A 26,701-nucleotide genomic window follows, 5' to 3' on the forward strand; every position below is an offset into this window, starting at 1 on the left:
AGCAGAGCTGTATATATAGCTCCTCCCTTCCCCTCCACCCCCAGTCATTCTCTTTGCCTATGCTAGTATTAGGAAGGGTAAAGTGAAAGAGGTGTTAAAATGATAGTTATTAGTTTCTTCAATCAAGAAGTTTGTTATTTTAAAATGGTACTGGTGAGTACTATTTTTCTCAGGCAGGATATAGAAGAAGATTTCTGCCTTGAGATTGATGATCTTAGCAAAAGTCACTAAGATCCATGTTGGTTCCCACAGAGTTGCTGAGGAGTGCAAGAGGAATCTTCAGTGTGGGGAACGTTTTCATGCTACAAGCAGCATTGAGATATGTGCAGTCATTTATTTCTGAAGAGACTATGGTATATCAGAATTGGCTGACATAGTTCCCAGGTTGGGAAGGGGTAAGCAGTAGACCTATATATCAGGGTGGTACTGAAATCCTGTGTAAATTATCGTTGTTACAAATGCAGGGCTTATTGAAGCAGCATGGTTAAGACACTGGGGTACCCTAACGTTTTTTATTATATAAAAGAGTTTTTATGGCTGGTTATGTTGCGTTGTGCGGGGGGGTTCACATGCTATATTTTTAATGTTTTACGTATATAACCCACATGGCTGGTTAAACCGTTTTCCATGCGGTTGTTGAGGCTGTTAGCACATCGCTTATGATGGGCGGGGCCTAATTTTTGCGCTTCAAATGCGCAGTTAGTTTCGGAAGTGAAAGCAGCAGCCATCAGCTCCGGTTGGGCCCAGACTTAGGGGTTATTTTCCGGAGCGATATTGGATCGTTTGTCAATTCCCTGGGGGCGTACATAATGTTTTTGCCTTCATTTAACCTGTATTAGAGGTTTAATTTGCCCTTTTTACTTGTGGTGCAATATCCGACTGCTATATAGGATATATGCAATTTAAATTGAGCAGTTTAATAATTCATTAAAGGGACACTGTACCCAAAAATTTTCTTTTGTGATTCAGATTGAGCATGGAATTTTAAGCAACTTTCTAATTTACTCCTATTATCAAATTTTCTTCATTCTCTTGGTATCTTTATTTGAAATGCAAGAATGTAAGTTTAGATGCCGGACCATTTTTGGTGAACAACCTGGGTTGTCCTTGCTGATTGGTGGATAAATTCATGCACCAATAAAAAAGTGCTGTCCAGAGTACTGAAACCAAAAAAAAGCTTAGATGCCTTCTTTTTCAAATAATGATAGCAAGAGAACGAAGAAAAATTGATAATAGGAGTAAATTAGAAAGTTGCTTAAAATTGCATGCTCTATCTGAATCACAAAAGAAAAAAATTGGGTTCAGTGTCCCTTTAAGCAAATTTGGAAAAAAAGTGTGCGCTTTTTTATTTCTTAAAGGCGCAGTAACCGTTTTTGCTGAAGTTTTCATTAACATTATAAAGAGTTTAACGACTTGTGTGGTTATTACTAGCCTGTTCAACATGTCTGACATTGAAGAAAGTCAGTGTTCTATGTGTTTAGCAGCCATTGTGGAACCCCCTCTTACATTGTGTCCTTCTTGTACTGAAAGGGCCTTACACTGTAAAGAACATATTTTAGGTAATGAAAATGTGTCTAAGGATGATTTTCAGTCTGAAGGGAATCAGTATATGCCATCCAATTCTCCCCAAGTGTCACAACCTTTAACGCCAAGTACTTCTAGTGCGTCTAATTCTTTTACTCTGCAAGATATGGCTGCAGTTATGTCAACTACCCTTACAGAGGTATTATCTAAACTGCCAGTTATTGGCCATTTCCGATGTGCCCTCTCAGTGCTCTAATTTGGGGGTTACGGAATAGCTGTCTGAGGGAGAACTTTCAGAATCAGGAAATGTGTTGCCTCAGACAGATTCGGACGTCACGTCTTTTAAATTTAAACTTGAATACCTCCGTCTGTTACTCAGGGAGGTTTTAGCGATACTGGATGATTGTGACCCTATTACAATTCCTCCAGAAAAATTGTGTAAGATGGACAAATATCTAGAGGTGCCTACTTACACTGATGTTTCTTTCATGTAATTAACAAGAGTCCATGAGCTAGTGACGTATGGGATATACATTCCTACCAGGAGGGGCAAAGTTTCCCAAACCTTAAAATGCCTATAAATACACCCCTCACCACACCCACAAATCAGTTTTACAAACTTTGCCTCCAAGGGAGGTGGTGAAGTAAGTTTGTGCTAGATTCTACGTTGATATGCGCTCCGCAGCAAGTTGGAGCCCGGTTTTCCTCTCAGCGTGCAGTGAATGTCAGAGGGATGTGAGGAGAGTATTGCCTATTGAATGCAGTGATCTCCTTCTACGGGGTCTATTTCATAAGGTTCTCTGTTATCGGTCGTAGAGATTCATCTCTTACCTCCCTTTTCAGATCGACGATATACTCTTATATTTACCATTTCCTCTACTGATTCTCGTTTCAGTACTGGTTTGGCTTTCTACAAACATGTAGATGAGTGTCCTGGGGTAAGTAAGTCTTATTTTCTGTGACACTCTAAGCTATGGTTGGGCACTTTATTTATAAAGTTCTAAATATATGTATTCAAACATTTATTTGCCTTGACTCAGAATGTTCAACTTTCCTTATTTCCAGACAGTCAGTTTCATATTTGGGATTATGCTTTAATTATCATATTTTTCTTACCTCAAAAATTTGACTTTTTCCCTGTGGGCTGTTAGGCTCGCGGGGGCTGAAAATGCTTCATTTTATTGCGTCATTCTTGGCGCGGACTTTTTTGGCGCAAAAATTCATTTCGTTTCCGGCGTCATACGTGTCGCCGGAAGTTGCGTCATTTTTTTGACGTTATTTTGCGCCAAAAATGTCGGCGTTCCGGATGTGGCGTCATTTTTGGCGCCAAAAGCATTTAGGCGCCAAATAATGTGGGCGTCTTATTTGGCGCCAAAAAATATGGGCGTCGTTTTTGTCTCCACATTATTTCAGTCTCATTTTTCATTTGCTTCTGGTTGCTAGAAGCTTGATGTTTGGCATTTTTTTCCCATTCCTGAAACTGTCTTATAAGGAATTTGATCTATTTTGCTTTATATGTTGTTTTTTCTCTTACATATTGCAAGATGTCTCACGTTGCATCTGAGCCAGAAGATACTACAGGAAAACCTCTGCCTGCTGGATCTACCAAAGCTAAGTGTATCTGCTGTAAACTTTTGGTAGCTATTCCTCCAGCTGTTGTTTGTATTAAATGTCATGACAAACTTGTTAATGCAGATAATATTTCCTTTAGTGATGTACCATTGCCTGTTGCAGTTCCCTCAACATCTAAGGTGCAGAATGTTCCTGATAACATAAGAGATTTTGTTTCTGAATCCATAAAGAAGGCTTTGTCTGTTATTTCTCCTTCTAGTAAACGTAAAAAGTCTTTTAAATCTTCTCTCTCTACAGATGAATTTTTAAATGAACACCATCATTCTGATTCTTTGGACTCTTCTGGTTCAGAGGATTCTGTCTCAGAGATTGATGCTGATAAATCTTCATATTTATTTAAGATGGAATTTATTCGCTCTTTACTTAAAGAAGTACTAATTGCTTTAGAAATAGAGGATTCTAGTCCTCTTGATACTAATTCTATACGTTTGGATAAGGTTTTTAAAGCTCCTGCGGTTATTCCAGAAGTCTTTCCTGTTCCTAATGCTATTTCTGCAGTAATTGCTAAGGAATGGATAGATTGGGTAATTCATTTACTCCTTCTAAGCTAGCTAATTCTTTTATTACTGACGCCGCTTTTCAAATTGCTAAGTTAGCGGCAAAGAATGCAGGATTTGCTATCCTAGCACGTCGAGCTTTGTGGCTCAAATCTTGGTCTGCTGATGTCTCATCAAAATCTAAGCTTTTAGCTATTTCTTTTAAAGGTAAGACCCTTTTTGGGCCTGAATTGAAGGAAATCATTTCTGACATTACAGGAGGTAAAGGACATGCCCTACCTCAGGATAAGTCTGTTAAGATGAGGGGTAAACAAAATCATTTTCGTTCCTTTCGGAACTTTAAAAAAGGACCCCCCGCTTCCTATTCTTCTACAAAGCAGGAAGGAAATTTTACCCAATCTAAGTAAGTCTGAAGACCCAACCAGAACTGGAATAAGGGTAAACAATCCAAGAAGCCCACTGCTGCTCCTAAGACAGCATGAAGGGGCGGCCCCCGATCCGGGACCGGATCTAGTAGGGGGCAGACTCTTTCTTTGCTCAGGCTTGGGCAAGAGACGTTCAGGAACTCTGGGCACTAGAAATAGTGACCCATGGTTATCAATTAGAATTCAAGGGCTGTCTCGCAAGAGGGAGATCTCATCTTTCAAAATTATCTGCAAACCAGATAAAGAGAGGCGTTCTTACACTGTGTAAAAGACCTTTTTACCATGGGAGTAATTCGTCCAGTTCCAAGATTGGAACAGGGACAGGGGTTTTACTCAGACCTATTTGTGGTTCCCAAAAAAGAGGGAACGTTCAGACCCATCTTAGACCTCAAGTGTCTAAACAAATTTCTAAGAGTTCCATCTTTCAAGATGGAGGCAATATGAACAATTTTACCAATGATCCAGGAGGGTCAATATATGACTACCGTGGACTTGAAGGATGCATACCTTCATATTCCTATCCACAAGGATCATCATCAGTTTCTAAGGTTTGCCTTCTTGGACAAACATTATCAGTTCGTGGCTCTTCCCTTCGGGTTGGCCACAGCACCCAGAATCTTCACAAAGGTTCTAAGGTCTCTTTTGGCGGTTCTCAGACCGCGAGGCATAGCGGTGACGCCTTATCTGGATGATATTCTGATCCAGGCGTCAACATATCATCTGACAAAATCTCACACAGACACAGTGCTGTCTTTTCTGAGAACTCACGGCTGGAAGGTGAACATAGAGAAGAGTTCACTGGTTCCACAGAAAAGGGTTCCTTTCTTGGGAACTCTGATAGACTCGGTTGCCTTGAAGATATTCCTGACGGAGGTCAGGAAATCAAAGATTCTAAATACTTGCCGAGCACTTCAGTCCACTCCTCGGCCATCAGTGGCTCAGTGTATGGAGGTAATCGGATTAATGGTAGCGGCAATGGACATCATTCCGTTAGCTCGCTTTCATCTCAGACCGCTGCAGCTGTGCATGCTCGGACAGTGGAATGGGGATTATGCGGATTTATCTCCTCAGATAAATCTAAATCAAGAAACCAGAGACTTTTCTTTGGTGGTTGTCGCTGGATCATCTGTCCCAGGAGACTTGCTTCCGCAGACCCTCTTGGGTGATAGTGACAACGGACGCCAGCCTTCTGGGCTGGGGTGCAGTCTGGAATTCCCTGAAGGCTCAGGGTGTTTGGACTCAGGTGGAGTCTCTACTTCCAATCAATATTCTGAAACTGAGAGCAATATTCAATGCACTTCAGGCATGGCCTCAGTTGGCTTCGGCCAAATTCATCAGATTCCAGTCGGACAACATCACGACTGTGGCCTATATCAATCATCAGGGGGGAACAAGAAGTTCCTTAGCGATGAGAGAGGTATCCAAGATAATCCGTTGGGCAGAGGCCCACTTTTGTCATCTTTCAGCAATCCACATCCCAGGAGTAGAGAACTGGGAAGTGGACTTTCTGAGCAGACAGACTTTTCATCCGGGTTAGTGGGAACTCCATCCGGAGATCTTTACCTCATTGATTCTCCGATGGGGCAAACCGGAATTGGATCTGATGGCATCTCGGCAGAATGCCAAGCTTCCAAGATACGGATCCAAGTCAAGGGATCCCCAGGCAGAACTGATAGATGCCTTGGCAGTGCCTTGGTCGTTCAGCCTAGCTTATGTGTTTCCACCGTTTCCTCTCCTGCCACGCGTGATTGCTCGAATCAAACAGGAAGGAGCTTTGGTGATCCTGATAGCGCCTGCGTGGCCACGCAGGACTTGGTATGCGGATCTAGTGGACATGTCCTCTCTGCCACCGTGGAAACTTCTTCTAGTGGACATGTCTTCGCTACCGCCGTGGAAACTTCCTTTGAGACCGGACCTTCTCATTCAAGGTCCTTTCCAACATCCAAATCTAACTTCTCTGCAGCTGACTGTGTGGAGATTGAACGCTTGATTTTATCGAAGCGAGGATTCTCTGATTCTGTTATCAGTACTTTGATACAGGCTAGAAAGCCTGTCACTAGAAAAATCTATCATAAGATATGGCGTAAATATCTTTATTGGTGTGAATCCAAGGGTTACTCATGGAGTAAAGTTAGCATTCCTAGGATTCTGTCTTTTCTCCAAAAAGGATTGGAGAAAGGCTTATCAGCTAGTTACTTAAAGGGACAAATTTCAGCGTTGTCAATTTTGTTTCATAAGCATTTGGCAGATGTGCCAGATGTTCAGTCTTTTTGTCAAGCTCTAACCCGAATTAAGCCTGTATTTAGACCTATTACTCCTCCCTGGAGTTTGAATTTAGTTCTTCGAGTTCTTCAAGGGGTTCCGTTTGAAATGTAGAGAGAAAGAATAAGGAGTTCCGGTCTCTTGTAAATCACGGTCCAAAGTTTATTTGGTTAAAATTATGCAACAACAACACTTGTTACAGCCTTCTGAGGTACAGCACTGGGTGGTGGTCACTACTGCTGACGCGTTTCGGCTTTCCCCGCCGTAGTCATAGCATGGTTAGTGACCATCATCCTGTGTTTAAAAAGGCAATAATCTCTTCCCATTGGTTAAGAAAAAACACCCTCCCAATGTGCTGCTAATTCATACTAATACTAAGCAAAACTGTGTTAGTATAATTATTTAGAATAATCACTCTTTCTGACTAAGTTTGTGACAGTTGTTATAATTGTGTCTAGAAATGAAAGTATACAATCAACTATTTTGAGTTTACTGGCTATTCTTCAGCTTTTAGTATTTAGAAAGCCTATTTGTATTTATGGAAATTAATGTTTATAGCATAGTCCAAAACTGATTTGTTCTTCCGTATTCAAAAGTCTTTGGGCATATTATATCTTTACATTCCATAGATATAAAGTTATTATCTTGGAAAGTTCTGTTTTTGGTTGCTGTTTCTTCTGCTCAACGAGTTTCAGAGCTTTCAGCATTACAGTGTGATTCACCTTATATCATTTTTCATTCTGATAAGGTGGTTTTACGTACCAAACCTGGATTTCTTCCTAAGGTTTCAAATAAGAATATTAATCAGGAAATTATTGTTCCTTCATTGTGTCCTAATCCTTCTTCCAAGAAGGAGGGTCTGTTACATAACTTGGACGTGGTCCGTGCCTTAAAGTTTTACTTACAGGCAACAAAGGCTTTCCGTCAATCCTCTTCATTGTTCATTGTTTATTCTGGAAAGCGTAGGGGTCAGAAAGCTACAGCTACCTCTCTTTCTTTCTGGCTAAGAAGTATCATCCGCCTGGCATATGAGACTGCTGGACAGCAGCCTCCTGAAAGAATTACGGCTCATTCTACTAGGGCTGTGGCTTCCACATGGGCTTTTAAAAATGATGCATCTGTTGAACAGATTTGTAAAGCTGCGACTAGGTCGTCTCTTCATACTTTTTACAAATTTTACAAATTTGATACTTTTCCTTCTTCTGGGGCTTTTTTTGGGAGGAAAGTTTTTCAAGCAGTGGTGCCGTCCGTTTAGGTCTCTGTCTTGTCCCTCCCTTTCATCCGTGTCCTGTTGCTTTGGTATTGTATCCCACAAGTAAGGATGAAATCCGTGGACTCATCGTATCTTGTAGAAGAAAAGGAAATGTATGCTTACCTGATAAATTGATTTCTTCTACGATACGACGAGTCCATGGCCCTCCCTGTCAATTTTAGACAGATTATGTTTTTTATTATTTATAACTTCAGTCACTTCTGCACCTTTTAGCTTTTCCTTTCTCTTCCTATAGCCTTTGGTCGAATGACTGGGGGTGGAGGGGAAGGGAGGAGCTATATATACAGCTCTGCTATGGTGCTCTTTGCCACTTCCTGTTAGCAGGAGGGTAATATCCCACAAGTAAGGATGAAATCCGTGGACTCGTCGTATCGTTAAAGAAATCAATTTATCAGGTAAGCATAAATTTCCTTTGCAGTAGTTCAAAAAATATGTTGTGCTTTTGAAAATGGATGTGCGCCAATACCTTTTTTTTATATATATATATATATATATATTCCAAACAGTGGTGTAAGTGCACTCTCACCAACTTTTGCAGCTTGTCAGGGTGCTATAAGGTTAATAATAGAATGTTGGAATTGTTCAGTGAGTGCTTCTTTGCTACATTTTATATATATATATATATATATATATATTTTATTTTTTTCTGAAATGGAAAGTCCACAGCTGCATTCATTAATTTTGGGAAATAAGAACCTGACACCCCAGCCAAAGGCTTAAATACTCCTCCCACTTGCTTCATCCCCCAGTCATTATTTGCCTTTCGTCCCAGGAGGTTGGCAGAGAAGTGTCAGAATTTTAGTTTTTTGTCTCTTATGGAGGGTAGTACTCTTTGGCATGGGACAGAAGTTTTAAGTAGTCCTGTCAGTCTCTCAGTGAGGGCTTGGATGAAAGTTAGAGTCCAGAGATGCAGGGAGAGTCTTTCTGCAAAACCATCCCGACTCAGATTAACAGCTCCTCAAGCAATCGGCGTTGTCTAACTTAGCTCTGCTGCCTGCTTTCTTCTCTCAAGTCCATGGCGGAGGCGATGCTACTATCCATCACACATGAAAGACCATGTTCCTGTTCCACTGCGTAGATTCCGGTAAGATCGTTTCATTTTAATTTATTCATCAATGTACTGTAATGTGAATGTTTTCCTGAGAGGCTACCACCTTGCGGGTCTAACTTATCATAAGCGTCTCAGTGAGTCCCTTGTAGTATCTTGGAATTGAGGGTTAATTTCTCCTGAGGGGGGTTATTGAACAGGGGGTTTATAATCATGTTTGTTATATTATTCAACCTGCTTATGTGTGATGTTTATGGGCTCGTGGTTTGGAACATTGAGGCCTTTGAAAGTGACCCAGCCTTTTGGTTGGGCGTTTTTTTTTTGGACTGTATGGTTCACCTTGTTTTCGGGCGTGGTTCCATTCTGTTTCCCATCTCCGCATTACCGACCGTGTGGCAAGGGAAATTTTCTAGTCCGCAGGGGTCTGGTCATAGGAGGTGGCGAGTGCCCCAGCCATTGGGGGTGTCAGGTGCTGTTTTTTGTTTTTACTACTTTAGTCCATATTTATATATCCTCTATTCAGTTACGGAGGATTCTGATACTGAGACTATTTTGATTTTAGATTCTGTGTCCGGTGACGAATCCAGATGCTTGGAGTGTTTAGTTCTAGGGTAAGGTATGCCTGAACTATTATGTACCCGGGCCTGTTTTTCTCCCTGAGACTTCCGGTTGCTGAAGCTTTGCTTGGCCTATTTTCCTGACCCAGTTTTGGGTGGTTTTGGAATATTGGATCTCAGGACTCGTTGGGGTGTTCCACGGTAGTGGAACTTGGGCTATGTCCTTGCTCCATCTACCTGACCTGGTCATGGTTGGCCAGGTTTTCGGAGTATTTTTTACTCTTTGCCACAGAGTAGCCCATGTCATCTGGTGGTTAGCTGTGTGGCTTGCGCCTCAAGGGATGTTGGTTCATACCCAGCTGCTGGCCCTGGTTGTCCAATTTCTGGTGCGCCTTAGGGTTGCATTTCCCTGGTCAGCTTGCCAGTGTTCCCGTAGATTCCCTGCTCTGCAGGCGAATGGGTTGGCTGTGCCTCTGCTTGGCAAGCTACTTGTAGGGGGGACCTTTTCTAGGACATCTGTGTTGGGAATTTATCTTATTTTTAGCCGGTGGCTTCAGGCCTTGAGGACAGTTGTTGCCCTTCCGGCATCATCCCTTTTCTTTAGGGGATATTCTCCTCCCTATGGGGATGGAGTCTTTGCTTGGTGCTTCTTCTGGATGGGAGGCAGCAAGGTGGGATTGGTTCCCTCTGGGGTCTTGCTGGCTCCAAGTCAGACTTGTTCGTCCTTTATTCTCATAGATCCTTAGGTCTATGGCCTTGTTGTCTGTTTTCAGAGTCGGGTTGTACTTGTGCTCTGTGGGGATGGCTGTGCTATCCTTAAGCTCGTTGCTGTACCTGTTTCGGGATTCTTTTGTTCCCCTGTCTTAGATCCCTAAGGCTGGGTTGGTCCAGTTGGGTGTGGGTCTGCAGGTCAGGATGGCCAAGCGGTCTAGGGCGCTGCGTTTTGGTCGCAGTCTCCTCTGGATGTGTTAGCTTTGTTGAGTCTATCCTGTTAGCTCAGTCTGCTAGGGTATAGATTTTCCTTTCAACTTGCTCCATTGATTTCAGAAGTGGGTTTACTCTTCCTTTGGGTTCTGAGGGTATCCCCCTCCTTCTCCGGGGGCCTCAATTGAGGTTTTGTGTTCCCCTTTTTAGGAACCTGTGTGTAGGTCCGGCGACTTAGGTTGCCTGGAGTGTGCCCTCTGTCCGGGGGTTGCTTTTGCAGTTTGTTTCTTGCTTGACTGCAAGTACCCTCTGTGTCATCCTGTTATGGACTCTGTGTTCTCAAACTTGTTTTTCTTTCATCTGGGTGTATTACACACTTTTTCATGGTCGAATGCTTTGGTCTTCTATGGTCAGACACTGGGAGGACTTTAGTTACATTCCGTGCTTGCAGGATGTTGGAGAGACGTCTGTTCTGTCTCTGTGCCCGATCTTATCCCGGGTTTTGCCTGGTATAGGCATGGCCTCCTTTCCCTGTTTGGGCCCCTTTGGGTCTCTGTGAGCTGGGCTCACTCTTGGAGGTGTTCTTTTTTGTATTAGGGGACCTTTCAGTTTCCTCGGTTCTCCTTTGCCTTGTCCCCTTGGGGGTTTTGGCTGGTGTCCCCTTCATTTGTGGGGGGTGAGTAGTGGGTCTGTTGGGCAACGGTGTTTCCTGGAGGACTGTTGGCTCAGTCGAGTCTGTTTGCGGTCTCTAGTTTGGCTTCTGGACTAGCTGCGAGTCAGTGTCCTTGGGGCTTTTCCTTAAAAGTTTTTCTCGGCTTCGGGCGAAGCAGGGTTTTTAATTCGGTAGGGGTTCAGGCCTGGTGCCCTCAGTATGGGCCGCCTATTCTACCCTTCCGTCTTGGCATTCAATTTCCTCTATAGCTTGGATATTGTTTTCTCAAAAGTAATGAATGCAGGTGTGGACTCTTTCCATTTAAGAAGAAAAACATAAATTATGCTTACCTGATAATTTCCTTTTCTTCTGATGGAAAGAGTCCACAGCTCCCCACCCGTAATTGTATGTGGGGTGTCCTTATTATTCTTCTGGCACCTTTCACCCTTTCTTCTACTGTTCCTTGTTCCTCGGCAGAATGTCTGGGGGATGAGGGAAGTGGGAGCAATATTTAAGCCTTTGGCCCGGGTGTCTTTGCCTCCTCCTGGTGGCCAGGTTCTTATTTCCCAAAAGTAATGAATGCAGCTGTGGACTCTTTCCATCAGAAGAAAAGGAAATTATCAGGTCAGCATAATTTGTTACATATACAGTGAATATAAAAAGTCTACACCCCCCGTTAAAATGTCAGGTTTCTGTGATGTAAAACAAATTAGACAAAGATAAATCATTTCAGAACTTTCTCCACCTTTAATGTGACCTATAAACTACACATTAGATATACCATGAAACACAGTTAAGACAGTCATCATCAAGTGGAGAACATATGGCAAAACAATGACATTACCAAGAACTGGATGTCCCTCCAAAATTGATGAAAAGACGAGAAGAACACTGGTCTGGGAGGCTACCAAGAGGCCTACAGCAACATTAAAGGAGCTGCAGGAATATCTGGCAAGTACTGGCTGTGTAGTACATGTGACAACAATCTCCCGTATTCTTCATATGTTTGGGCTTTGGGGTAGACGGCAAGATGGAAGCCTTTTCTTACGAAGAAAAACATCCAAGCCCAGCTAAATTTAGCAAAAACACATCTGAAGTCTCCCATGTGAGAAAAGGTGTTATGGTCTGATGAAACTAAGGTTGAACTTTTTGGCAATAATTCCAAAAGATATGTTTGGTGCAAAAACAACACTGCATATCACCAAAAGAACACCATAGTGGTAGCATCATTCTTTGGGTCTGCTTTTCTTCAGCTGGAACTGGGGCTTTATTCAAGGTAGAGGGAATTAATGAACAGTTCCAAATACCAGTCAATATTGGCACAAAACCTTCAGGCTTCTACTAGAAAGCTGAACATGAAGAGGAACTTTATCTTTCAGCATGACAACGACCCAAAGCATACATCCAAATCAACAAAGGGGAATGGCTTTGCTAGAAGAAGATTAAAGTTTTGGAATGGCACAGCCAGAGCCCAGACCTGTGGGGTGATCTGAAGTGGGCTCTGCACAGGAGATGCCCTCGCAATCTGACAGATTTGGAGTGTTTTTGCAAAGAAGAGTGGGCAAATCTTGTCAAGTCAAGATGTGCCATGCTGATAGACTCATACCCAAAAAGGCTGAGTGCTGTAATAAAATCAAAAGGTGCTCCAACAAAGTATTAGTTTAAAGGTGTGCACACTTATGCAACCATATTATTTTATTTTTGTGTGTGTGTGTATGTGTATATATATATATATATATATATATATATATATATATATATATATATATATATACATATACATACATACATACATACATACATACATACATACATACACACACACGTATATGTGTATATATATATATATATATATACACATATACACACACACATATGTGTGTGTGTGTATATATATATATATATATATATATATATATACGCACCACACACACATATTTATATATATATATATATATATATACACACATACATACACACGCGCGCGCACACACACACACACATATATGTGTGTGTGTGTGTATATATATATATATATATATATATATATACACATACATGTGTGTGTATGTATACAGAGTATGTACTAGGCCATGTGGCGCTTTTGTTTTTTATATATATATATATATATATATATATATATATATATATATATATATATATAGCTAGAGAGAACGTTGGCTAATAGAAAGAAAATTCAATGTTTGTTGCATAATAATATAACATTTTCTGCTAAGTATTATACTGTCCCATATACATACATAGACATATGTATGTATACTGTCTCAATACAGTCCTACGACTGTAAAAACAGTAAAACTAAAATAAGATTCTTCTTGATGAAAATCTTCTATAGCAGCAGGCCCAGGCTGCTCTCTGTGGAGGAATGTATGGCTTCATTTCATGAACGCCATTCTGAAAAGACAAACATGACAGTTTGAAGTATGGCAATAGGAGTCAAATTGCATTGCACCATATAATAGGTGCTAAGCTAACAAGCTGAAACCTCCAAGTCGCCTAATGGACTGTTCCCAAGCCCAATCACCAATGGAAAATCCACAGCCGTTCTTTGGGAACTGGTAGCTGATAGGATCTTGTATCACTGTTGGGCTGGGGATAGCTTGATTAAAGTATAAATTAATTATTTAAAACAATGTATCAAAAGCGATGCATTTCTTAGTCACTTTGTTTCCTCAGGCTCATATACATATAAACCTGAGGAAACCGTCTAAGTGGCGGAGAAACGCATCTCTTTTTTAATTCATTGTTTTTATTGATTTTAATAAAAAATTATTTTTTCACACAACTATTTACTATTTTTATCAAGCTATCTCCAGCCCAACAGTGATACAAGGTCTTATTGTGCATTTGCTACCATTTACTGAGGAACTGCTATGGACTCTCCATTGGTGATTGGCATGGGGGAACAGTCCGGTGGGCGACTGGGAGGTTCCAGCTCATGAGTTTAGCACCTATTGTATGGTGCAGTACACATTGTGAGTGTACCTGCTATTTGTTTCTTATTGCCATACTTCAAACTGTACATGTGGCGCCCCTGTGTCTGTTTGTCTTTACATAAAATTATGGTGCAGCTAAGCAAAAAAGTAAAAAATACTGAATATCTGGTTTCTAAATTTCAAACTTGTAAAATGCTATATCAACAGATTCACAACTGCAATGCAATCTAAAATTAACCTCAGCACAAAATGTTACTAAATGTCAAATCAAATGACACTAAATGAAGTGCTAATGCAAACGAAAGTCTCCAATAGAAACAATGTCCATTGATCCTCCAAATGAGAATAACGCAGTCCCCCATAGAGGATCCTCGTATAGAGAAAAAAAAAATGTCCCCAATGAATAATCTTCATGTAAGTAAAGTTGTCATTGCAGACTGCTCTTCCCCTTCCACTCACAGTACAACGAGTCTAAAAACATCAATAAAGAAAAAAGGCACCACATCTGCATATCAATCAAAATAAAGATGCCCAAAACATAGATGGTGAAACAAAGTACTTACATCTTAGCACCCCAATGTGCTATTTATTGTGTGTGCTGGAAATTCACAGTGTACCAGCTTCATAGGGTTTCCTAAATGTGCTGTAAGTGACAGGCTGCTGCTCTATAAAAGTGTCATATACGTCACTCGTAGTGAAAAGTAAAAATGTTATAAAAAAAAAAAAAAAGTTAAAAACAAGTGCAGATACAATTAGAGGGGTGATAGTGGACAATCCCCCTATCATTGAAACGCGTTTCTCTGCGTAACAGATCAACGTTTCATCAAGCATATATGACCTAATTTAAAAGGTCTTTAAATAAGAGCCTATCAAAAATTTCCAGCATATACACTATATTTTCAAATGTATGTTTAATTTGTATGTGTTTATCCTTCCTCATAATATATTGTTAATTGTTTTCTCACTTAGTGGTGGGGCTGGACATTCAAGATGAAATGGGGAGACATGAAGTTGGTCACATTGATAATTCTATGAAAATCTCTATCAACAACGGTAATGGCTGTCGGTTTGAAGGCCGTTTCAGTATAAACAAGGTAGCTTGTTATGTTTTTGTTTTCTTTTTAAGGGGGGGTATGAAAGTGGGTATTCATTGAAGCCAGCTCGAGGAAAACACTTCAAAATAAATTAGAAACCCCCAAGAAAGTTATTTTGAGAGAGTACATCTGAACTGAGATAGTCATTGAATTTGCATACATAAGTATGCTTGTGTGCACATATTTCTGAGAAAAATCTATATAAATGTAATACAATATTATTGCTGAAATAATTGGAATAACCTGTCATCTCATTTTATATTGTATTTAAAGTTTACAAGTGAGATGGGCTGTTTAAAGGCACATGAAACCCCCCTTTTTTCTTTCATGATTTAAAAAGAGCATGCAGTTTCTCCTGTTAAGTGTAGTCAGTCCACGGGTCATCCATTACTTATGGGATTATAACTCCTCCCTAACAGGAAGTGCAAGAGGATCACCCAAGCAGAGCTGCTATATAGCTCCTCCCCTCTACGTCATATCCAGTCATTCTCTTGCACCTAACTAAAGATAGGACGTGTGAGAGGACTGTGGTGTGTTAAACTTAGTTTTTATTTCTTCAATCAAAAGTTTATTTTAAACGGCACCGGAGTGTGTTGTTTCTTCTCAGGCAGCATTAGAAGAAGAATCTGCCTGAGTTTTCTATGATCTTAGCGGTCGTAACTAAGATCCACTTGCTGTTCTCGGCCATTCTGAGGAGTGAGGTAACTTCAGAACAGGGGATAACATGCAGGGCCCACCTGCAAGGATGTATGTGCAGTAAATTATTTTCTATGGAATGGAATTGACTGAGAAAATACTGCTAATACCGATGTAATGTAAGTGCAGCCTTAAATGCAGTAGTAGCGACTGGTATCAGGCTGATATGTATGTATGTATACTCTGAGGTATTTCTGGGGAATGGAATTTCACTAAGAAAATACTGTCAATATTAAAGTAATATTTGAGCCTGCACTGCAGTGAAAGCGACTAGCAGCAGGCTTATTAATAACACTTCATAATTTTCAATTTTAAAACGTTTACTGGCATGTTAATCGTTTTTTCTGAGGTATTTGGTGATAAAACTTTATGGGCATGATTTTTACCACATGGCTGTTGTTTTTTTCTGCATAAAAACAGTTTACTGAGCTTCCCCACTGTTGTAATATGAGTGGGAGGAGCCTATTTTAGCGCTTTATTGCGCAGTAAAAATTTAGTCACAGTCTTCCTATTTCTTCCTCCATGATCCAGGACGTCTCTACAGAGCCCAGGGGTCTCCAAAACTAGTTTTGAGGGAGGTAATCAGTCACAGCAGACCTGTGACAGTTTGTTTGACTGTGATAAAAACGTTTATTATTTCAACTGTTATCCGTTTGGGGTATTAAGGGGTTAATCATCCTTTTGCTGGTGGGTGCAATCCTCTGCTAACTTTATACATTTTCTGTTAAAATTTGGTTGTTTTAACATATTTGGTTCATTGTTAATTCAACTGTGTCACATTTTTATGTTTCTTAAAGGCGCAGTAGCGTTTTTTATATAGCTTGTAAATTTATTTAAAAGTTTTTTCCAAGCTTGCTAGTGTTATTGCTAGTCTGTTTAAACATGTCTGACACAGATGAATCTGTTTGTTCACTATGTTTAAAGGCCAATGTGGAGCCCAATAGAAATTTGTGCACTCAATGTATAGATGTTACTTTGAATAAAAGTCAAACTTTATATGTTAAAAAAATATCACCAGACAACGAGGGGGAAGTTATGCCGACTAACTCTCCTCACGTGTCAGTACCTTCGCCTCCCGCTCAGGAGGTGCGTGATATTGTGGCGCCAAGTACATCAGGGCGGCCCATACAAATCTCTTTGCAAGACATGGCTAATGTTATGACTGAAGTACTATCTAAATTGCCAGAATTAAGAGGTAAACGCGATCACTCTGGGGTAAGAACAGAGTGCGCTGATAATAGTAGAGCCATGTCTGATACTGCGTCACAATTTGCAGAACATGAGGACGGAGAGCTTCATTCTGTGGGTGACGGATCTGATCCAAGTAAACTGGATTCAGAGATTTCAAATTTTAAATTTTAAGCTTGAGAACCTCCGTGTATTACTAGTTGAGGTATTAGCGGCTCTGAATGATTGTAACACGGTTGCAATTCCAGAGAAAGTATGTAGGCTGGATAAATATGTTGCGGTACCGGCGTGTACTGATGTTTTTCCTATACCTAAAAGGCTTACAGAAATTGTTAACAAGGAGTGGGATAGACCCGGTGTGCCCTTTTCACCCCCTCCTATATTTAGAAAAATGTTTCCAATAGACGTCACCACACGGGACCTATGGCAGACAGTCCCTAAGGTGGAGGGAGCAGTTTCTACTCTGGCTAAGCGCACCACTATCCCGGTGGAGGATAGCTGTGCTTTTTCAGATCCAATGGATAAAAAGTTAGAGGGTTACCTTAAGAAAATGTTTGTTCAGCACGGTTTTATATTACAACCCCTTTCATGCATCGCGCCTGTCACTGCTGCGGCGGCATTCTGGTTTGAGTCTCTGGAAGAGACCCTTAGCACAGCTCCATTGGATGAGATTATGAACAAGCTTAAAGCCCTTAAGCTAGCTAATTCATTTATTTCTGATGCCGTAGTACACTTAACCAAACTTACGGCTAAGAACTCCGGATTCGCCATTCAAGCGCGCAGAGCGCTGTGGCTTAAATCCTGGTCAGCTGATGTGACTTCTAAATCTAAATTGCTTAATATTCCTTTCAAAGGGCAGACATTATTCGGGCCCGGCTTGAAAGAAATTATCGCTGACATTACTGGAGGTAAGGGCCATGCCCTGCCTCAAGACAGGGCCAAACCAAAGGCTAAACAGTCTAATTTTCGTGCCTTTCGTAATTTCAAGGCAGGAGCAGCATCAACTTCCTCCGCTCCAAGACAGGAAGGAACTGTTGCTCGCTACAGTCAGGGCTGGAAACCTAACCAGTCCTGAAACAAGGGCAAGCAGGCCAGAAACCTGCTGCTGCCCCTAAGACAGCATGAAGTGAGGGCCCCTGATCCGGAAACGGATATAGTGGGGGGCAGACTTTCTCTTTTTGCCCAGGCTTGGGCAAGAGATGTCCAGGATCCCTGGGCGTTGGAAATCATATATCAGGGATATCTTCTGGACTTCAAAGCTTCTCCTCCACAAGGGAGATTTCATCTTTCAAGGTTATCAGCAAACCAGATAAAGAAAGAGGCGTTTCGACGCTGTGTACAAGACCTCTTACTAATGGGAGTGATCCACCCAGTTCCGCGGTCGGAACACGGGCAAGGATTCTATTCAAATCTGTTTGTGGTTCCCAAAAAAGAGGGAACCTTCAGACCAATCTTGGACTTAAAGATCCTAAACAAATTCCTAAGAGTTCCATCGTTCAAAATGGAAACTATTCGAACCATCTTACCCATGATCCAAGAGGGTCAGTACATGACCACAGTGGATTTAAAGGATGCCTACCTTCACATACCGATTCACAAGGATCATTACCGGTATCTAAGATTTGCCTTCCTAAAAAGGCATTACCAGTTTGTAGCTCTTCCCTTCGGGTTAGCTACGGCTCCAAGAATCTTTACAAAGGTTCTGGGCTCTCTTCTGGTGGTACTAAGACCGCAAGGCATAGCGGTAGCTCCGTACCTAGACGACATTCTGATACAAGCGTCAAGTTTCCAAACTGCCAAGTCTCATACAGAGTTAGTTCTGGCATTTCTAAGGTTGCATGGGTGGAAGGTGAACGTAGAAAAGAGTTCTCTATTGCCACTCACAAGAGTTCCATTTCTAGGGACTCTTTTATAGATTCTGTAGAAATGAAAATTTACCTGACGGAGGACAGGTTATCAAAACTTCTAAATGCTTGCCGTGTCCTTCATTCCATTCAACACCCGTCAGTGGCTCAGTGCATGGAGGTAATCGGCTTAATGGTAGCGGCAATGGACATAGTACCATTTGCGCGCCTGCATCTCAGACCGCTGCAATTGTGCATGCTAAGTCAGTGGAATGGGGATTACTCAGATTTGTCCCCTCTGCTAAATCTAGATCAAGAGACCAGAGATTCTCTTCTATGGTGGCTTTCTCGGCCACATCTGTCCAAGGGGATGCCCTTCCGCAGGCCAGATTGGACGATTGTAACAACAGACGCCAGCCTTCTAGGTTGGGGCGCAGTCTGGAATTCCCTGAAGGCTCAGGGATCATGGACTCAGGAGGAGAGACTCCTTCCAATAAACATTCTGGAATTAAGAGCAATTTTCAATGCTCTTCTGGCTTGGCCTCAGTTAGCAACTCTGAGGTTCATCAGGTTTCAGTCAGACAACATCACGACTGTGGCTTACATCAACCATCAAGGGGGAACAAGGAGTTCCCTAGCGATGATGGAAGTCTCAAAGATAATTCGCTGGGCAGAGTCTCACTCTTGCCACCTGTCAGCGATCCACATCCCAGGCGTGGAGAACTGGGAGGCGGATTTTCTAAGTCGCCAGACCTTTCATCCGGGGGAGTGGGAACTTCATCCGGAGGTGTTTGCCCAACTGCTTCATCATTGGGGCAAACCAGATCTGGATCTCATGGTGTCTCGCCAGAACGCCAAGCTTCCTTGTTACGGATCCAGGTCCAGGGACCCGGGAGCGGTGCTGATAGATGCTCTGACAGCACCTTGGGTCTTCAACATGGCTTATGTGTTTCCACCTTTCCCGATGCTTCCTCGATTGATTGCCAGGATCAAACAGGAGAGAGCATCGGTGATTCTAATAGCGCCTGCGTGGCCACGCAGGACCTGGTATGCAGATCTAGTGGACATGTCGTCCTGTCCACCATGGTCTCTGCCTCTGAGACAGGACCTTCTGATTCAGGGTCCTTTCAAACATCCAAATCTAATTTCTCTGAGGCTGACTGCATGGAGATTGAACGCTTGATTCTATCAAAGCGTGGATTCTCGGAGTCAGTGATTGATACCTTAATACAGGCTAGGAAACCTGTTACCAGTAAAATTTACCATAAAATATGGCGTAAATACTTATATTGGTGCGAATCCAAGAGTTACTCATGGAGTAAGGTTAGGATTCCTAGGATATTGTCTTTTCTACAAGAGGGTTTAGAAAAGGGTTTATCTGCTAGTTCGTTAAAGGGACAGATTTCAGCTCTGTCTATCCTTTTACACAAACGTCTGGCAGAAGTTCCAGACGTTCAGGCTTTTTGTCAGGCTTTGGCTAGGATTAAGCCTGTGTTTAAGACTGTTGCTCCGCCGTGGAGCTTAAACTTAGTTCTTAACGTTCTGCAAGGTGTTCCGTTTGAACCCCTTCATTCCATCGATATCAAGCTGTTATCTTGGAAAGTTCTGTTTTTAATGGCTATTTCCTCGGCTCGAAGAGTCTCTGAGTTATCGGCCTTACATTGTGATTCTCCTTATCTGATTTTTCATTCAGACAAGGTAGTTCTGCGTACTAAACCTGGGTTCTTACCTAAGGTAGTCACTAACAAGAATATCAATCAAGAGATTGTTGTTCCATCATTGTGTCCTAACCCTTCTTCAAAGAAGGAACGACTTTTGCACAATCTGGACGTCGTCCGTGCCCTGAAATTTTATTTGCAGGCAACTAAAGATTTTCGTCAAACTTCTTCCCTGTTTGTCGTTTATTCTGGACAGAGGAGAGGTCAAAAAGCTTCGGCTACCTCTCTCTCTTTTTGGCTTCGTAGCATAATACGTTTAGCCTATGAGACTGCTGGACAGCAGCCTCCTGAAAGGATTACAGCTCATTCTACTAGAGCTGTGGCTTCCACTTGGGCCTTTAAGAATGAGGCCTCTGTTGAACAGATTTGCAAGGCTGCAACTTGGTCTTCACTTCACACTTTTTCAAAATTTTCAAAATTTGACACTTTTGCTTCTTCGGAGGCTGTTTTTGGGAGAAAGGTTCTACAGGCAGTGGTTCCTTCCGTGTAAAGATCCTGCCTGTCCCTCCCGTCATCCGTGTACTTTTAGCTTTGGTATTGGTATCCCATAAGTAATGGATGACCCGTGGACTGACTACACTTAACAGGAGAAAATATAATTTATGCTTACCTGATAAATTCATTTCTCCTGTAGTGTAGTCAGTCCACGGCCCGCCCTGTTTTTACGGCAGGTCTAAATTTTAATTAAACTCCAGTCACCACTGCACCCTATAGTTTCTCCTTTCTCGTATGGTTTCGGTCGAATGACTGGATATGACGTAGAGGGGAGGAGCTATATAGCAGCTCTGCTTGGGTGATCCTCTTGCATTTCCTGTTAGGGAGGAGTTATAATCCCATAAGTAATGGATGACCCGTGGACTGACTACACTACAGGAGAAATGAATTTATCAGGTAAGCATAAATTATATTTTTAAACAACTTTTCTGATTTACTTCTATTATCGAATTTGCTTAATTCTCTTGCTATCCTTTGCTGAAAAGTATATCTAAATTGGCTCAGTAGCTGCAGATTGGTGGCTGTCCATAGATGCCTTGTGTGATTGGCTCCCAAATGTGCATTGCTATTTCTTTAACAAAGGATATCTAAACAATAAAGCACATTAGAGAACAGAAGAAAATTGGAATGTTGTTTAAAATTGTATTCTCTCTCTGAATCATGAAAGAAAATGTTTGGGTTTAATGTCCCTTTAACTCAAAGGTTGGAAAAGTAGCCATTGTATGCATAATTAAAGGGACATACAACAGGTTGAGATCTGTGCATATCCTAAAAGGGCTAATTAATTAAAAATAGTTTGCATAAAAAAGTTTAAAAATTGGTGGCAAGTATTTCAACTGAGTTCACAGCTTCTAGGCATGCTCCAGCAGATAATCCCTGTGCCCTTTGCATTCTACCAAAATAACAATAACATAGATACAGCCATAGAAGGAATCGTGTGGGGGGAGTTAGAGCTTTACAATTCAGAAACTAAAAAGAAATTGTTAATGGCGAGGCACTGCAGTATAAATTTGCAGGTAAAATAATTAAAGTACATATTATTATATTTTGTCTCTATCCCAACTTGTTTTATGTCCCTTTAAGCAGACTAGACAGATCTGGATTATATGTGGGCCAGTGGCATAACAGGGGTGTGACAAAGTTTGTTACAACACAGTTATATAATGTGTCTTTAAATTTATGTATGTTTGACGTCTTAATGAGAAGAGTTTGTAACCATGCCAGCAGGTTTCTGTAATTAAAAAATAAATGTCAACATAGCATTGCTGCTTATTATTTAGCAATTTCATATTCTGTTTCATACTTCCTTCTAAGACTTGCACATATGTGAGTAGGTATATTACCAGAAAAGTAAATGTATTGTCTCATACAGGTCAGATGTTATAAATATCTCCCGCTTTCTGTTCTCCTTTCCCTCAATCCATTTCTCTCATTCTTTCTTAGTGTCCATTCAACTCCTTTTATATTGTACTAGTCCTAAAGCCCGTGTACACGGGCCAATTTTTATAAGTACAGCGGTTCCAACCCTTGCTCCCTCTCTCTCCCTTCTCTCTTTTGCACTCTCTCACCCCCCTCTTTTACTCTCTCTCCCCCTCTTTTGATCTCTCTCTCCCCCTATTTTGCTCTCTCTCCCACCTCTTGTCCTCTCTCCCCCCCTTCTTGTCCTCTCTCTCCCCCCCCTCTTGTCCTCTCTCTCCCCCCCCCTCTTGTCCTCTCTCTCCCCCCCCTCTTGTCCTCTCTCCCCCCCCCTCTTGTCCTCTCTCCCCCCCCCCTCTTGTCCTCTCTCCCCCCCCCCTCTTGTCCTCTCTCCCCCCCCTCTTGTCCTCTCTCTCCCCCCCTCTTGTCCTCTCTCTCCCCCCCTCTTGTCCTCTCTCTCCCCCCCCCTCTTGTGCGCTCTCTTCCCCCCCTCTTGTGCGCTCTCTCTCCCCCCTCTTGTGCGCTCTCTCTTCCTCCCCCCTCTTGTCCTCTCTCTCTCTCTCTCTCTCTCTCTCTCTCCTTGTCCTCTCTCTCCCCCTTCTTGTCCTCTCTCTCCCCCTTCTTGTCCTCTCTCTCCCCCCTCTTGTCCTCTCTCTCTCCCCCCTCTTGTCCTCTCTCTCTCCCCCCCTCTTGTCCTCTCTCTCTCCCCCCCTCTTGTCCTCTCTCTCTCCCCCCCTCTTGTCCTCTCTCTCTCCCCCCCTCTTGTCCTCTCTCTCTCTCCCCCCCCTCTTGTCCTCTCTCTCTCTCCCCCCCCCTCTTGTCCTCTCTCTCTCTCTCCCCCCCTCTTGTCCTCTCTCTCTCCCCCCCTCTTGTCCTCTCTCTCTCCCCCCTCTTGTCCTCTCTCTCTCCCCCCCTCTTTTCCTCTCTCTCTCCCCCCCTCTTGTCCTCTCTCTCTCCCCCCCTCTCTCTCTCTCCCCCCCTCTTGTCCTCTCTCTCTCTCCCTCTTGTCCTCTCTCTCTCTCTCCCCCCCTCTTGTCCTCTCTCCCCCCTCTTGTCCTCTCTCCCCCCCTCTTGTCCTCTCTCTCTCCCCCCCTCTTGTCCTCTCTCCCCCCCTCTTGTCCTCTCTCTCTCTTCCCCCCCCCTCTTGTGCGCTCTCTCTCCCTTCCCTCTTGTGCGCTCTCTCTCCCTTCCCTCTTGTGCGCTCTCTCTCCCCCCCTCTTGTGCGCTCTCTCTCCCCCCCTCTTGTGCGCTCTCTCCCCCCCCCTCTTGTGCGCTCTCTCCCCCCCTCTTGTGCGCTCTCTCTCCCCCCCCTCTTGTGCTCTCTCTCTCCCCCCCCTCTTGTGCGCTCTCTCTTCCCCCCCCTCTTGTGCGCTCTCTCTCCCCCCCCTCTTGTGCGCTCTCTCTCCCCCCCTCTTGTGCGCTCTCTCTCCCCCCCCTCTTGTGCGCTCTCTCTCCCCCCCCCCTCTTGTGCGCTCTCTCTCTCCCCCCCCTCTTGTGCGCTCTCTCTCCCCCCCCCCTCTTGTGCGCTCTCTCTCCCCCCCCCTCTTGTGCGCTCTCTCTCTCCCCCCCCTCTTGTGCGCTCTCTCTCCCCCCCCCCCTCTTGTGCGCTCTCTCTCCCCCCCCCCTCTTGTGCGCTCTCTCTCCCCCCCCCCCCCTCTTGTGCGCTCTCTCCCCCCCCCCCTCTTGTGCTCTCTCTCTCCCCCCCTTCTTGAGCGCTCTCTCTCCCCCCCCTCTTGTGCGCTCTCTCTCCCCCCCCCTCTTGTGCGCTCTCTCCCCCCCCCCCCTCTTTTTTGCTCTCTCGTCACGCCCACGGCCACACCCGTTTTCCTTGTTCAGAGAGGAATTGCCTGGTATTTTGGGGCTGGACTGACTGTAGTAGGCGGAATTAGACTGATATACTACATGAAAGTTCTACTCTGTGAAAAACATTACTGGGCTAAAAGAAGCTGCACCCAGGTGGTAAATCACCATAGAACAGGGTAACAATTGATATTGAGCCGGTTGTTAGTTTCTGTGAGGGTGCTTCTCTCTGTGTATTTAGTCTCCTTATGGGAAAAAGGGGAGTCAAGACGTGGACTCCTTGCTCAGTGTGTTTATAGAAATATGGGTACACCTCGCTGACAAGGCCCAATGAAGGCTGAAACAATCGTATTGGGTTGCTGTGCTCTTATCGATTTGTGCTTTGCACATCTGATCCTCTTATCCCCATCTGCAGCGGGGCGCTGTTCACCCGCGAACTGGTTTGGTTACATTGTGGGAGCACTCGGTGATGAAATGTACTGGGATAACTAAGGTTGTGTTTAGGATTGTTACTATTATCCCTGTTCCATGCTTTTGTCTGTAACAATGATGTTTATATATATACATTGTTTATTATCACATTTGCCAACAACTAATGAACTGGATTGGGTAGGGGGAGGTGGGTGTGCGTGTGTCTAAATATGTTACTGATTGGTTAATTGGCTTGAGGGTGTGTAACTCCAACTCCAATCAGTCTTGAAGCTAAGTATTTTAAATCTTTGTTTGATCACTTGTGTTTTAAGAGGCTATGAGTAAGGCTCACGCCGAAACGCGTTAGCCGCTGTTCTGTCATTTAGCTCATTCTTTTTCATGCACTTTCATCTCTGTATTGGATTTATTATCATTTTAAGAGGGACGTTTCCCTGAACATATTTTCTGCTATTTTTTGTACCCTGTCCTTGTTTCTCTATTAAACTATTGTGCAACGGCTATCCCCAGGTGCTCCTGTGTTTTCTTATGTGTTTCACTTTGCTGTGCTCCTTGTTTAGAGAGGGATTGCCTGGTATTTCGTCGCTGGACTAACTGTAGTAGGCGGGATTAGACGGATGTACTTCAGGAAAGTTCTACTCTGTGAAAAACATTACTGAGCTAAAAGAAGCTGCACCCAGGTGGTAAATCGCCATAGAACGGGCTAACAATGGTTTTGACCCGGATGTTCGTTCCTGTGTGTGTATATGTATGTATGTATGTATGTATGTGTGTGTTTGTGTGTGTGTGTGTGTGTGTGTATATATTATATATTATATATATATATATATATATATATATATATATATATATACAGTGTATATATATATATATATATATATATATATATATATATATATATATATATATATATATATAGTGTGTGTGTGTGTATACCCCTCACATTTTTGTAAATATTTTATTATATCGTTTCATGTGACAACACTGAAGAAATGACACTTTGCTACAATGTAAAGTAGTGAGTGTACAGCCTGTATAACAGTGTAAATTTGCTGTCCCCTCAAAATAACACACAGCCATTAATGTCTAAACCGTTGGCAACAAAAGTGAGTACACCCCTAAGTGGAAATGTCCAGATTGGGTCTAAAGTGTCAATATTTTGTGTGGCCATCATTTTCCAGCACTGCCTTACCCCTCTTGGGCATGGAGTTCACCAGAGCTTCACAGGTTGTCACTGGAGTCGTCTTCCACTCCTCCATGACGACATCACGGAGCTGGTGGATGTTAGAGACCTTGCGCTCCCCCACATTCCGTTTTGAGGATGCCCCACAGATGCTCAATAGGGTTTAGGTCTGGAGAAATGCTTGGCCAGTCCATCACCTTTACCCTCAGCTTCTTTAGCAAGGCAGTGGTCGTCTTGGAGGTGTGTTTGGGGTCGTTATCATGTTGAAAGACTGCCCAGCAGCCCAGTCTCCGAAGGGAGGGGATCATGCTCTACTTCAGTATGTCACAGTACATGTTGGCATTCATGGTTCCCTCAATGAACTGTAGCTCCCCAGTGCCGGCAGCACTCATGCAGGCCCAGACTATGACACTCCCACCACCATGTTTGACTGTAGGCAAGACACACTTGTCTTTCTACTCCTCACCTGATTGCCGCCAAACACGCTTGACATCACCTGAACCAAATAAGTTTATCTTGGTCTCATCGGACCACAGGACATGGTTCCAGTAATCCATGTCCTTAGTCTGCTTGTCTTCAGCAAACTGTGTGCATCATCTTTAGAAGAGGCTTCCTTCTGGGACGACAGACATGCAGACCAATTTGATGTAGTGTACAGCATATGGTCTGAGCGCTGACAGGCTGACCCCCCACCCCTTCAACCTCTGCAGCAATGCTGGCAGCACTCATACATCGTTTTCCCAAAGACAACCTCTGGATATGACGCTAAGCATGTGCATTCAACTTCTTTGGTTGACCATGGCTTGTTCTGAGTGGAACCTGTCCTGTGAAACCGCTGTATGGTCTTGCCCACCGTGCTCAGTTTCAGGGTCTTGGCAATCTTCTTTATAGCCTAGGCTATCTTTATGTAGAGCAACAATTCTTTTTTTCAGATTCTCAGAGAGTTCTTTGCCATGAGGTGCCATGTTGAACTTCCAGTGACCAGTATGATAGTGTGAGAGCAACAACACCAAATTTAACACACTTGCTCCCCATTCACACATGAGACCTTGTAACACTAACGAGTCACATGACACCAGGGAGGGAA

The 26,701-nt window shown here is 43.0% G+C and overlaps 1 protein-coding gene across 1 annotated transcript in view; it reads left to right on the forward strand.

The window, feature by feature from the left end:
* Positions 1–26,701, forward strand: part of ERGIC1 (endoplasmic reticulum-golgi intermediate compartment 1) — a 352,939-nt gene that overhangs the window by 185,293 nt on the left and 140,945 nt on the right. The window contains exon 5 of the mRNA XM_053717133.1: positions 14,721–14,845. Coding sequence (XP_053573108.1) covers positions 14,721–14,845 — 125 coding nt within the window. The remainder of the gene's footprint in view (positions 1–14,720; positions 14,846–26,701) is intronic.

Source organism: Bombina bombina, chromosome 6 (assembly GCF_027579735.1).
Source record: "Bombina bombina isolate aBomBom1 chromosome 6, aBomBom1.pri, whole genome shotgun sequence".
NCBI classification, from domain to species: domain Eukaryota; kingdom Metazoa; phylum Chordata; class Amphibia; order Anura; family Bombinatoridae; genus Bombina; species Bombina bombina.